The 13463-nt window shown below is 40.7% G+C and overlaps 1 protein-coding gene across 1 annotated transcript; it reads right to left on the bottom strand.

Moving 5' to 3' along the window:
* Nucleotides 1-11344: 11344 nt before the first annotated feature.
* LOC124138196 (zeta-crystallin-like) lies at nucleotides 11345-12747 on the bottom strand. Its single transcript, XM_046504737.2, has one exon. The coding sequence runs from the start codon at nucleotides 12476-12478 to the stop codon at nucleotides 11513-11515; it is 966 nt and encodes a 321-aa protein (XP_046360693.2). The 5' UTR covers nucleotides 12479-12747; the 3' UTR covers nucleotides 11345-11512.
* Nucleotides 12748-13463: the final 716 nt, after the last annotated feature.

The raw sequence follows: 13463 nt of genomic DNA, 5'->3' as shown, positions 1-13463 counted from the left end.
TTGGTGTCCAGGTTGTTGATTCTATTATGTAGTTTGTTGCGGAGGATGTCGATCGCTTCTTGTAGGTGAAGAGTTCGATGACGTCATAGCTGTTCATGGTGCCTGTGAGGTTAGCGTCATTCAGCTGGTTGACGAAAGAGGAGGAGTCGCTGATGAAGGATTTTGCATCTTTGCCTTAGGGGGCTAGAAGTCGGGAGAGGTACTAAACTTTGTCGGTGCTAATCAATTTCCCCTTTGCTATCTCCATTCTTCATCTATCAGTGCTAATTACCCCCGGCCTCCCGTTTACCCAGTGTCCATTACCTATTACTTATCTATGATACTGGCTTCCATTATATCAGCACTAATTACAGTAAAGTGTTGGCTTCCATTGTATATTGCTAATCACCTATCAGCGCCAATCATCTGTTAGCTTCCCCTGTTAGTTTCCACCCTTTGTTATTTTCCATCTTTTAGTATCTTATTAATTTTGTTGCCCTCACATGTGCATATACATGCTCTCTGTCTCATGACATTCATTCACCTGGTGAAGGAGTAAGCATATACTCCGAAACGTTGCGTTCTTATAATCAAGACGTTTACATCCATATATTCTTCTCCTTAATAATTACATAGATAACTACTTCTTTATCGCCTGTAAGGTAAGCACGTATCTGGGACTGTTCTCCGGCGTAAAGTTGGGCGCAGTATTTGGACATAAACCAAAAATATCTACCACAAACCGCACCTGTCAGAAATAGGCACCACGCCACTCCCCGTCTGAGACTGGTCAGTTGGTCGTGGGAGCACTAGTGTAACTTATATCCACGCCTACATTCTTTCCAAAGTGTAAGCAGGCACTTTCAGGTGAGGTGATGTGAAATGGGGTTTAACGTCGCGTCCAAGATTATAGCGACGTGAGTGCATGTGGCTGCATGTGACTGCCGATTTATAGTGCTAGCTCACTGAGATACCATGCCGCAGTTTAACATGAATACCCCACTCATACACAGTATACTGACTCCGAGCCGACCAGTCCTTGTTTTAGCCCCTTTATGCCGAGCGCCAGACAGGGTAACAACAAGTACCATCTTTTAACGTCTTTTGGTATGACGCGGTCGGGGATCGAACCTTCACTTTCATTATTGAACCAACATTAACTCATTCACTTTCATTCTTGAAGCGATATTAACTCGTCACTTTTATAATTGAAGCAACATTAACTCGTTCACGTTCATAATTGAAGCAACATTAACTCGTTCACTTTCATAATTGAAGCAACATTAACTCGCTCACGTTCATAATTGTAGCAACATTAACTCGTTCACTTTCATTCTTGAAGCAACATTAACTCGTTCACTTTCATTCTTGAAGCAACATTAACTCGTTCACTTTTATAATTGAAGCAAAATTAACTCGTTCACGTTCATAATTGAAGCAACATTAACTCCTTCACTTTCATTATTGAACCAACATTAACTCGTTCACTTTCATTTTTGAAGCAACATTAACTCGTTCACTTTTATAATTGAAGCAACATTAACTCGTTCACGTTCATAATTGAAGCAACATTAACTCGTTCACTTTCATAATTGAAGCAACATTAACTCGTTCACGTTCATAATTGAAGCAACATTAACTCGTTCACGTTCATAATTGAAGCAACATTAACTCCTTCACGTTCATAACTGAAGCAACATTAACTCCTTCACGTTCATAATTGAAGCAACATTAACTCCTTCACTATCATTCTAAAAACAACATTTACTCCTTCACTTTCATTATTGAACCAACATTAACTCGTTCACTTTCATCATTGAAGCAACATTAACTCCTTCACTTTCATTACTGAAGCAACGTTCACTTACACCTACTATGATTTAAGGATACGTTTTTAGATTATAACAAATTGTTGATTACGGAGGACAAGGTTGAAAAACGCCCACAGTTTGGGCCTCCATAATTTAGGTGTTCTAAGTATGTCTGGCACTATTATGAACATCAAATCAAAGTAAAGGAGGTGGACAATATATGATATCTTATTCAAAGTTGGTAATGTACCCATATATGCTATAAATGGCAAAAACTAACAGACCCTTTGGTTTGGAAAGCAATATTTAATCAATATAGAAAATTTACAAGAGCCAGTAAATTATTAGAATTTCAGTAATAATTAATTCATAAGATTATTTATACAAAAAAACAAATGGATAAAATGAAACTTTTTGATGATGATATTTGCTCGTTTTGTAAAAGTTCAAGTGAAAGTATATTCCATGTTTATTTTGAATTAACCAAACTCAACCATTCCAAGCACAACAAGACAATTGTTGATTTAGGTTTTAAGTAACATTCAACCGTTCAGTTTTGAATTCTGGAGAGAACTGGAACAACAATTGAACTGCAGTTTCCATTATGTTTTGCTTTCAAGAAAAGATGAAATTACATATTTACATATTACTGTCAGCAAAAAAAAACATATTCATATAACAAGTATTAAAAGTGTAAAACCATCTGGTGAACGCTTAATGTGGGATCTATCGTCTGTATGCAAAGTCGAAATATCTTTTGCAATTGCTAGAGACAGATATCTTAAGTACTTACAGAAGTGGAAACCACTTGCAGATAGCATTTTATGAGAAATCCAAATATTATAATGAGTGTTTATTGCCACATAGCCCTATCTAATGTCTACTGTCCATTTCAAGATGATTTTTTTTATTTGTAAACATCCGTACATGTATCATCCATTGTATATTAATTGCAACATAGCAGTCTTGGGAAATAATTTATTTTATTAAAAGAAAAACACTGTTCACTTCCATCATATAATCAGCATTTAATTTCATCATATAAGCAGCATTTCATTTCATCATATAAGCAGCATTTCATTTCATTATATGAGAAGCATCTAATTTCATTATATAAGCAGCATTTCATTTCATTATATTATCAGCATTAATTTCATTATATAAGCAGCATTTCATTTCTTTATATAAGCAGCATTTATTTTCATCATATAAGCAGCATGTCATTCCATTATATAAGCAGCATTCAGTTACATTATAAAACAGCATTTAATTTCATTATATAAGCAGCATTTAATTTCATCATAAAAGCAACCTTTACTTCATTATATAAGGAACCTTTAATTTCATTATATAAGCAGCATTTGATTCCATTATTATAAGCAGCCTTTAATTTTATTATGTAAGTAGGGCGGTCGGGTAGCCTAGTGGTTAAAGCGTTAGCTCGTCACGCCGAAGACCCGGGTTCGATTCCCGACATGGGTACAATGTGTGAAGCCCAATTCTGGTGTCCCCCGCCGTGATATTGCTGGAATATTGCTAAAAGCGGCGTAAAACCATACTCACTCACTCACTCATTATATAAGCAGCATTCAATTCCATTATATAAGCAGCATTTAATTTCATTATATAAGCAACCTTTAATTTCATTATATAAGCAGCATTTAATTTCATTATATAAGCAGCATTTAATTTCTTTATATAAGCAGCATTTAATTTCATCATATAAGCAGCATGGCATTCCATTATATTAGCAGCATTCAGTTTCATTATAAAACAGCATTTAATTTCATTATATAAGCAGCATTTATGTTCATCATAAAAGCAATCTTTAATTTCATTATATAAGCAGCATTCAGTTCCATTATATAAGCAGCATTTATTTTCATTATATAAGCAACCTTTAATTTCATTATATAAGCAACCTTTAATTTCATTATATAAGCAGAATTTAATTTCATTATATAAGCAGCATTTGATTCCATTATATAAGCAACCTTTAATTTCATTATATAAGCAACCTTTAATTTCATTATTATAAGCAACCTTTAATTTCATTATATAAGTAGGGCGGTCGGGTAGCCTAGTGGTTAAAGCGTTCGCTCGTCACGCCGAAGACCCAGGTTCGATTCCCGACAAGGGAACAATGTGTGAAGCCCATTTCTGGTGTCCCCCGCCGTTGTATTGCTGGAATATTGCTATAAAAGCGGCGTAAAACCATACTCACTCACTCATTATATGAGCAGCATTCAATTCCATTATATAAGCAGCATTTAATTTCATTATATAAGCAACCTTTCATTTCATTATATAAGCAGCATTCGATTCCATTATAAAAGCAACCTTTCATTTCACAAACGAACACATTGGTATGTTGTGTGAACCGACGCTCATGAACGCATCACATGACTGCTTGTTAGTTTTGTTCATAAGTGGCACACACTGGAAACACCTCTTCTTAACGTACATACTTCTCTATATGTTTCTATGGTTCGCGTTTCTTTTGACGGTGAGTATATATGTCAAACATTCAATACAAAATAGGTTACGTTGTCACATTACTAGAACACTCCTGGTCTGGGTCAGTGTACCTGCTGGCTATCTCTATATAGATATATATATAGCGAAGTCATTGGTCAACGTGCTGGAAAGAAAGTGATGAAAGAGTAGATAAGATAGGAATTCTATTTGCATTGTTTACTTCAGATATGAAACCATAGTTGCCTTTGTATCCCTTGTTTACATATAGATTGAATCAACAATATGGGCTTGATCGGTTTATCAAGTCTTTGTATTTACGAGCATTTCGTAGACAATTACTGACACATGACCTGTAGCATTTGTCAATAATGCTGAGTCAACAACAAAAAGTGTGAGTGAGTGAGTTGGGTTTAACGCCGCTTTTAACAGTATTACAGTTATATCACGGCGTGTCAGCTTAATCTGTGAGGAAAGCCCGAAGTGATGCAGGTCTCAGACGTTTACCACTTCGATGAAACCCACAAGCACGGGTATATTGCTAACAAACCTAGAATACAAATTATGGATCAAGATTCTGTCAGGTTATACACTCCCGTCTCAGGCTTGGCTGCAGTGATCTTAACGCCGACAAATTTGCCAGATTTATATCCCGCAGCCCGAGATGTTGCTGTGGCTATCATACGGAAGATGCACTTCATTTCCTTCTTACGTGTCCCTTAAACAGTACAGTAAGGCAAAACATGTATTATTTCGTAAAAGGCTAGGATTTAAATTCAATTCTAAATGGTAATTCAAATTTAACGACAGTAACAAATCTTGAAAGATTTAAATCGGTGCACAGTTTTATTCTATCTTCTTGCCGATTCAGTGATTTTGTCTGAGATGTTGGCTTTGCTATATGATACTGCGATGTTGTTGTGCTGAATGTAAATAATAATGTAACTGTAGTTATGGAAGATAGTCCAGTACTTAAACACTTACAGAACAATACTTATATTTAATGCCAATTAAACAATGTATACTATTTCTCATATGGAAATAAATATGTTTATATATGTTGATATATATCAACAAACCTAGAAACATAATCAGGGCGAACCGGGATTCGAACCCACAATCATAGGTTTCTGGCGTGTCCAAGGGACGCAATTCTGCACGGCGAATCGCGGTGCCTTGGACGACCGGGCCACCCGTGCCCCCTATGGGAACTCTATGTAAGCCGGAAGAGTGAGTGAGTCAGTTGGGTTTAACGCCGCTTTTAACATTATTACAGTTATATCACGGCGTGTCAGCTTAATGTGGGAGGAAAGCCCGAAGTGATGCAGGTCTCAGACGTTTACCACTTCGGTGAAACCCACGAGCACGGGTATGGTGCTGACAAACCTAGAAACATAATCGGGGTGAACCGGGATTCGAACCCACAATCATAGGTTTCTGGCGTGTCCAAGGGACGCAACTCTGCACAGCGAATCGCGGCGCCTTAGACGACTGGGCCACCCGTGCCCCCCTCAACTGAAGAAGGATAAGACAACCGTGTTGCGTACATGTTGCCGTTGTTAATGCATTGCCCATCCACCCTTGTCACAGCGTTCCCGTAAACTTCTGATTAGACTACTACTTGTTTGTTTGTTGTTTAACGCCTCTCTCAGCAATATTCCAGCTATATGACGGTGGTCTTTAAGTAATCGAGTCTGGACCAGACAATCCAGTGATTGATATCATGAGCATCTACCCACGCAATTGGGATAAGATGACTTGCATCAACAAAGTCAGCTAGCCTGACCAACGACAAGCATAGTCGCCTTTTACGGCAAGCATGGGTTGCTGAAAACCTATTCTACCTCGGATCTTCACGGGGCGACTACTACTACTAATATCTATATATGCCTTTTTGCTTCCAAGACAGGATGTTTTGAGATTATTTTTTAATACAATTTTAAGTAAAGATTAATTTATATGTATTCTTAGTCTTGGCAAATTCAATAGCCACACCAAACTTCCAATACCATGGTATGAAACCGCAGAACGGCAGCTCTACCCTCCATTTTAAACGGATTGCACCCAAAAAGAAGGAATTTGTTAACGTGCGCACGTTAAGAGAATGTTTCAAAGTTTTAGCAAAAAATGACAGAATATACCAACTAAAATGTGCACACTAGATGTATATGTGAATAATGTACCACCACACCAAATTCTGTACACAAACGTCTGGTAATATCAATAATTCACTATGTTGTTTAATGCGTGAAATTCAGCAATGCTGTTGTTTTGAAAAAATATGAAAGTCAAATTACATTTTTGACAAGTATTTTTCATGTAGAAGATGTTCACTGCATTGATCTAACTAATTCTTTTATCTTGATTATCCTGAGATGGCACGGGTGGCTCAGTCGTCTAAGGCGCCGCGATTCGCTGTGCAGAGTTGCGTCCCTTGGGCACGCCAGAAACCTATGATTGTGGGTTCGAATCCCTGTTCGCCCCGATTATGTTTCTAGGTTTGTCAGCACCATACCCGTGCTCGTGGTTTTCACCGAAGTGGTAAACGACTGAGACCTGCATCACTTCGGGCTTTCCTCCCACATTTAGCTGACACGCCGTGATATAACTGTAATAATGTTAAAAGCGGCGTTAAACCCAACTCACTCACTCATTTAAACGATATCCTAAACGTTGAAAGGAGGGACACCGAAAGTCAGCAACACTGTGATTCGTTGAACGGATTACGCCATGGGCATTAAATGTGTGGTTATCATGTATCCTCTCGAGTACGGATATCTTTAGGGTCTGGATGAGCTGTGGGGATCCCCTGTGTACATACTCCCCAAAAGTAGGGGATAACGAAATATAAATGTTACATCTCGTCAGAAGAAAGACCACGGGTATCATAACTATTTGATAGTGATTCATAGACACATGCTCATGATATAGTCGAAATCGTACAATCGTATCTGTTTTTGACAGAGATGTCTTATGAATATGGAAAGGGTTTTGTCGCTTTTATTTATTTGAAAAAGGACGGCCGTAGGTAGAACGATTTCGGAACAAAAACCTAACGTTCTAACACACACGAAAATTTGGCTTCATCGTCTTCACAACAGAAAATGAGGATGATATTGCTCATGGTACTTTACTGTAAACTGTAACGATATCTATCAATTTTGTGTAATTTAAAGGTCAAGTTGCCAATAACATTGAGCCAAATACACACTGAAATTTGACATCATCATCTTTACAACAGAAAATGAGGATGATATTGCTAATAGTAACCTATTTTCTAAATATAAACAATCTTCATTCAAAACAGAAAGAAACGTTTAAGTAAGAAACAAAATTCGGTCTCAGGAAGTAGCTATTCGGACTGAAAAAGGTATACCCTTAAAAACGCATTAAACGAATTACCTCATTTACATGAACGAAAAATACATGGAACGGGGGTTGCATTACATGTTCACGAATAATTTACAAAATACGATTTCTTGTCATTTTATAGTAATATGGAACCATTAAAGCCAGATATCAAATGCTAACACTGTAATTTTAGCATGAATACCTTTCAATAGGTAGTAAACCACTGTAAAGAGACCCACAGTAGTGAACCACTCAAGATTGGTAGCCTTTCTCTTGATCCTGATACTGGAAAGCAACTGTACCAAGTTCGGAATTACATCTTCTCCATATGCAAAACGCAGCTCTAAACAAATTATATGTACAGTTGAAAAACAAATGATTTTTCAAAATTAACAAGTAGGCAGCATTGGCGATGTAACCGTGAGGATCAATCCCAATGTCAAGGTCAAAGTATACAAAACCAAACTGATTGAAAGATAGGAGTTTGTGATAGATATGTGTTTCTCCTTGTCTTCTATTTCTGAGCTCCAACGAAGTATCAGTAACTTTGAAAATATGAATAAATGGTTCAAAGACCAATTGCAGTAGGATGACAATAGACTAACGGGATCGGGTGGTCAGGCTCGCTGACTTGGTTGATGCATGTCATCGTATCCCAATTGCGTTGACCAATGAAATGACTGACAAGAAGTCCACATTAGCCAATCAGAAGGCAGCTTTCTCGTGATTGCGACTACGCTTCGAAACATATTTTGACAAATTCTCGATAAACAATTTTGAAACCTGAACAAAAAAACATTCTGGAATGGCTAATAGATGGTCTAGATTGTATGGATTCAGTCGTTAAGCCCGTAACTATCGTTCGGAATAGCCCGTGTTATGTTACTTTCATGATCTGGTAAGCGACGCTCTGATTGGTCGGGTGAAAGGTCGTTCTGACGTGACCCCTTATGGGATGCCCTCAGATCTTTGTTTAGCGGTAGCGAGAACTAAGGTCTGATTTTAATGAGATTGCCATGATTGGCGCATGTATGTTATCTCGGTAGGACTGTTCAGTGACCCCTCCATGGACAATATGCAGTGGCGTTCTGGCAGTCACGTGGTCCCGCTCCATATCTTTATGCCCCACCCTAAACCTGTCACGCTGCCTTCATGCCGTCCGCATGACGTTCGTCTTGGCCTTATAGATATGTCCACGCCTATACAGAAACTACAGAGTGTATCTGGATTGAGGTGAGGTGAGGTGAAATTGGGTTTAACGTCGCGTCCAAGATTATTGCACTTATATAGCGACGTGCATGCACGTGTGCGTGTGTGTGGCTGCTTGTACTAGACCGGACTGATGCCGACTTATAGTGCTAGCACACTGAGATACCATGCCGCAGTCTAACATGAATACCCCACTCAGACACAGTATACTGACTCCGAGCCGACCAGTCCTTGCTTTAACCCCTTAATGCCGAGCGCCAGACAGGGTAACAACAAGTACCATCTTTAAACGTCTTTTAGTATGACGTGGCCGGGGATCGAACCCCGGACCTTCCGCTCTCCGGGTGGACGCTCTACCACTAGACCACGGAGGCGGTCTGGACTCATCTGAAAACATTGTACTTTACCATCGACGATTCCCCCAGTGTCTACGCTCTGAACACCATCGGCGTCTGGCTAGAATGTGTTGATGTGTTGACGGTGGTACAACATCTGGTCGCCGATCATGAGATTAGCTGAGATCATGAGATCAGACGTTTTCTAATTGTCTGATCAGTAACTTGAGGCCCGTGAAGATCCGGGGTGGAATAGGTCTTCGGCAACCCATGCTTGCCCTAAAAGGCGACTATGCTTGTCGTAAGAGGCGACTAACGGGATCGGGTGGTCAGGCTCGCTGACTTGGTTGATGCATGCCATCGATCCCAATTGGGTGGATCGATGCTCATGATGTCAATCACTGGATTGTCTGGTCCAGACTCGATTATTTACAGACCGCCGTCAGATAGCTTGAACACTGCTGTGTGCGGCGTTAAACAACAAACAAAGTAACTTGAACTCCGGTGGCCTAGCGCAAGTGAACAGCGATTTGATTGGCTGTTTCGGCTCGATTTCTTGTAGCCTGGTTTCTTATTAACCGGGGGCGGTCGGGTAGCCTAGTGGTTAAAGCGTTCGCTCGTCAGGCCGAAGATCCGGGTTCGATTCCTGACATGGGTACAATGTGTGAAGCCCATTTCTGGTGTCCCCCGCCGTGATATTGCTGGAATATTGCTAAAAGCGGCGTAAAACCATATTCACTCACTCTAATTAACCGCTCCTGGATTTTCGTAGTTGACCTCGGGCGCCCTTAACATTTAACATTGCAAATCACAGCCTGGGACAAACTGAACATATTGGCTACGTCTCGCGGAGTACAGCCAGTTGTAGCTGGTCAATATCCCGTAGACGTTCATCACGTTGCAGACGACGCAGTCTCAATCTGATCACAATTACTGCGGTGCTGTGGATAATGAAAATCACCGAAGTGTCAATATCAAGATGATCCCTTCCGACGTACACAGAGGATTTGCATATTCCATGCGCAATGCGTGTATTTGGCTCAATGTTACTTTAAACTACACAAAATTGATAGATATCGTGACAGTATACAGTAAAGTACCATGAGTGAGTGAGTGAGTATGGCTTTACGCCGCTTTTAGCAATATTCCAGCAATATCACGGCGGGGAACACCAGAAATGGGCTTCACACATTGTACCCATGTCGGGAATCGAACCCGGGTTTTCGGCGTGACGAGCGAACGCTTTAACCACTAGGCTACCCGACCGCCCTAAAGTACCATGAGCAATATCATCCTCATTTTCTGTTGTAAAGATGATGTCAAATTTCAGTGTGTATTTGGCTCAATGTTACTGGCAACTTGACCTTTAAATTACACAAAATTGATAGATATCGTTACAGTATACAGTAAAGTATATATTCTAAGTCGTGTGTAAGACATAGTCAACATTACATACCTGTGGGCCTAATTGTGTTCATTTAACCTGCATGTATGTCATACAAATTGCCATTTTTTATGTTATCTGTTCAGAATGGAGGGCATAAATCTGCCGTTCAGCTATTCCATACCGTGAATACAGATACATATTTTAAAAGGGTACTCTGTAAGTTTAGAACGCCGTTACAAAATTAAATTAAAAAATAGTGAGTGAGTGAGTTGGGTTTAACGACGCTTTTAACATTATTCCAGTCATATCACGGCGTGTCAGCTAAATGTGGGAGGAAAGCCCGAAGTGATGCAGGTCTCAGACGTTTACCACTTTGGTGAAACCCACGAGCACGGGTATGGTGCTGACAAACCCAGAAACAAAATCGGAGCGAACCGGGGTTCGAACCCACAATCATAGGTTTCTGGCGTGCCCAAGGGACGCAACTCTGCACAGCGAATCGCGGCGCCTCAGACGACTGTGCCACCCGTGCCCCAAATTAAAAAATAAACCTCCTAAGAGTTTCACAGGAGTCTGATTGCGTGTACAAATTGTGATAGTGGTGAAAGTGAGGAGTAGCAGTCTATTCAAATGTAAATCATATATATTGTTGAGAACTTTTTTTTACCAAATATTGATCTTCCTAAGACGTAAATAGTTTAGTCTAAGCAGCAAGGTAAAATTACAGCCTTTGCTATTTACTTAAAACATGTCACACTGCAGTTACGTTGGCAAAAAAAAGGTGGAAAGAGTTGTCGTATATTTCTTTTCAATTTTAATCTTTAAGAATAAAGATGGATCCAGTTACATACAAGTACACTTAAATGAGAGGAAATCTGAGTCGTGATTCTAAAAACACTCACGATATGATAAATCATGAAAATGATCCGTTACATGCGAACCTGACCTCAATATTGTACATTATTTTATACAGTAATGATTATCTTTCCCTTCGCGCCTTTCCGCGAAGTAAGCAGCTTATGGGCCTCACTGGCTTTCTGCATTGGGAAGCTCGAGTCGATCCTGGGTCTCACCCAACCTGACCTTTGACCTGCTTCAATGGCGTTCCTGATCTCAACCAGTTCCTCAGGGGATGACGAGAGGACGCTGACCCCCCTGAACCAACTTTCCTTCTCCATGGTGTTTGAAGGACTGACATTCACTTCCCCGGCTGAGCCAACAATTATGGTTCTTCCATTGCGTCGCATAAGTTCCATGTCATTGCTCATGTTCACGTGTGCCGCCATTTCTATAATGACGTCATATCCACCGCCGTCAGTTTCATCTACAAGTTGATTGACGTGTCCTCTGAGCCTGTGATTAAAAACGTTCATACAGCCATTGTCTTTAGCAAAGCTTATCCCCTCGTCGGTACCTGCTGTGCCGTTAACGTTCATCCCCCGTGCCTTGGCGAGCTGAGTCGCCGCTACTCCAACTCCCCCACTTGCTCCGTGGATAAGAACGTTATCGCCCGGTCTTGCTCGCGCAAGTAGTATAAGCGCCTTATATGCAGTGTAATACGGTATTCCGATACACGCGCCTTCTTCAAATGATAAGGCTTTGTCAAGATGACCCACATAATTTTGATCAGCCACTGTAAATTCTGCGCATCCTCCCGTCACCGTCTTCAGCGTGTACACTCTGTCCCCTGGGGCAAATGTCTCGACCCCCGGGCCAACTGACTCCACCACCCCTGCAGTATCAAATCCGGTGGTGTGCGGGAAGGCGACTTCCTCAAAGTCCCCAGCCCTGACGTAAGTGTCTAGTGGGTTAACCCCCGCCGCCATGACACGTATTAGAACCTGGTTTTCGCCAGGAGTGGGCTTGGCAACTTTCGTCGACAACTGCAACACTTCTGGGTCTCCATATTTGTGGAACTGTACCGCTTTCATAGCTCCTGCTTCTTTCGAGACATGCACGAGATGTGCCGAGTGACGCTGGTGCACGCGCGACTGGTTTTACCGTATTTCCTATTTATGCTTCGTTGTCTATAAGGTTTGACTGTTCAGGATTCTAATGCGCTGCATTGGCCGCATCTTTGTAAATGATTCTGCGTTGTTTTACCGCTGCTGTGCCGTTGAGGTGGTGAGGAGAAATATTATTTCTTCGTTTGAAGGATGAATTAGAAGGGAAATTCTTTCTCCTAGCGGTGTGCAGCGTTGATGTGAGTTGTCCGCCCCGGTAGGTGGCGTTTAACAGGGGTATTTAGCGTGTGTGTGAAGATTTGAATTTTTCATTTTCGCAGGGGCTGGGACGAGTCCAAATGTACTACCCGGGTACCTAACCCCCCTTTTACCCGACCCTACCCGGTACCCGCTGTAGGTCTCAAGAGATAGGTCCAAATGTCGGACTGGGAATAGTTTGACCGTAGCCCTGGCAAAATGTATTTAGATACACGTCATGCATAAACTGTAATTGACTGAAGTTCTCTATCTTTATTCATACATATAAAGTCAGAAGGAATGTGTGCATTGTCAAAAAGAAATGCAAACATTAGTCACTTATAGTGTAACCGTAGAGGTCAAGATAATCTTTTGTCGTCAAACAATGTATCACGTGACTAACCACGGGAACGGGTAGTCCTGTGGGTACCCGGATCCTACTCAGGACCCACCCGACCCGAGTACCCGAGTTACCCGTCCCAGCCCTAATATTCTTTATGCGCAAAGTATTGCATTTTCAATGTTCTAACCTTTTTCTAAGCTGCTGTTTGTGCCGCCATACGATAATGTGATGTTGCTCTGGGCTGAAGAGCCGGGTTTTTTATACAAGGGGTGCTTGTGCAGTTTTTGTGTATATTATGATAAGTATACTAACGTGCTTAATGTGGGTTTATTGGCTAGCGGACATTATAATACACTATGAAGTGATGCAGCC

Source organism: Haliotis rufescens, unplaced genomic scaffold (assembly GCF_023055435.1).
Source record: "Haliotis rufescens isolate VD_foot unplaced genomic scaffold, xgHalRufe1.0.p SCAF_6, whole genome shotgun sequence".
Classification (NCBI taxonomy): domain Eukaryota; kingdom Metazoa; phylum Mollusca; class Gastropoda; order Lepetellida; family Haliotidae; genus Haliotis; species Haliotis rufescens.
Note: the sequence above shows the minus strand (reverse complement) of the source record. Positions and strands in the feature narration are given on the sequence as shown.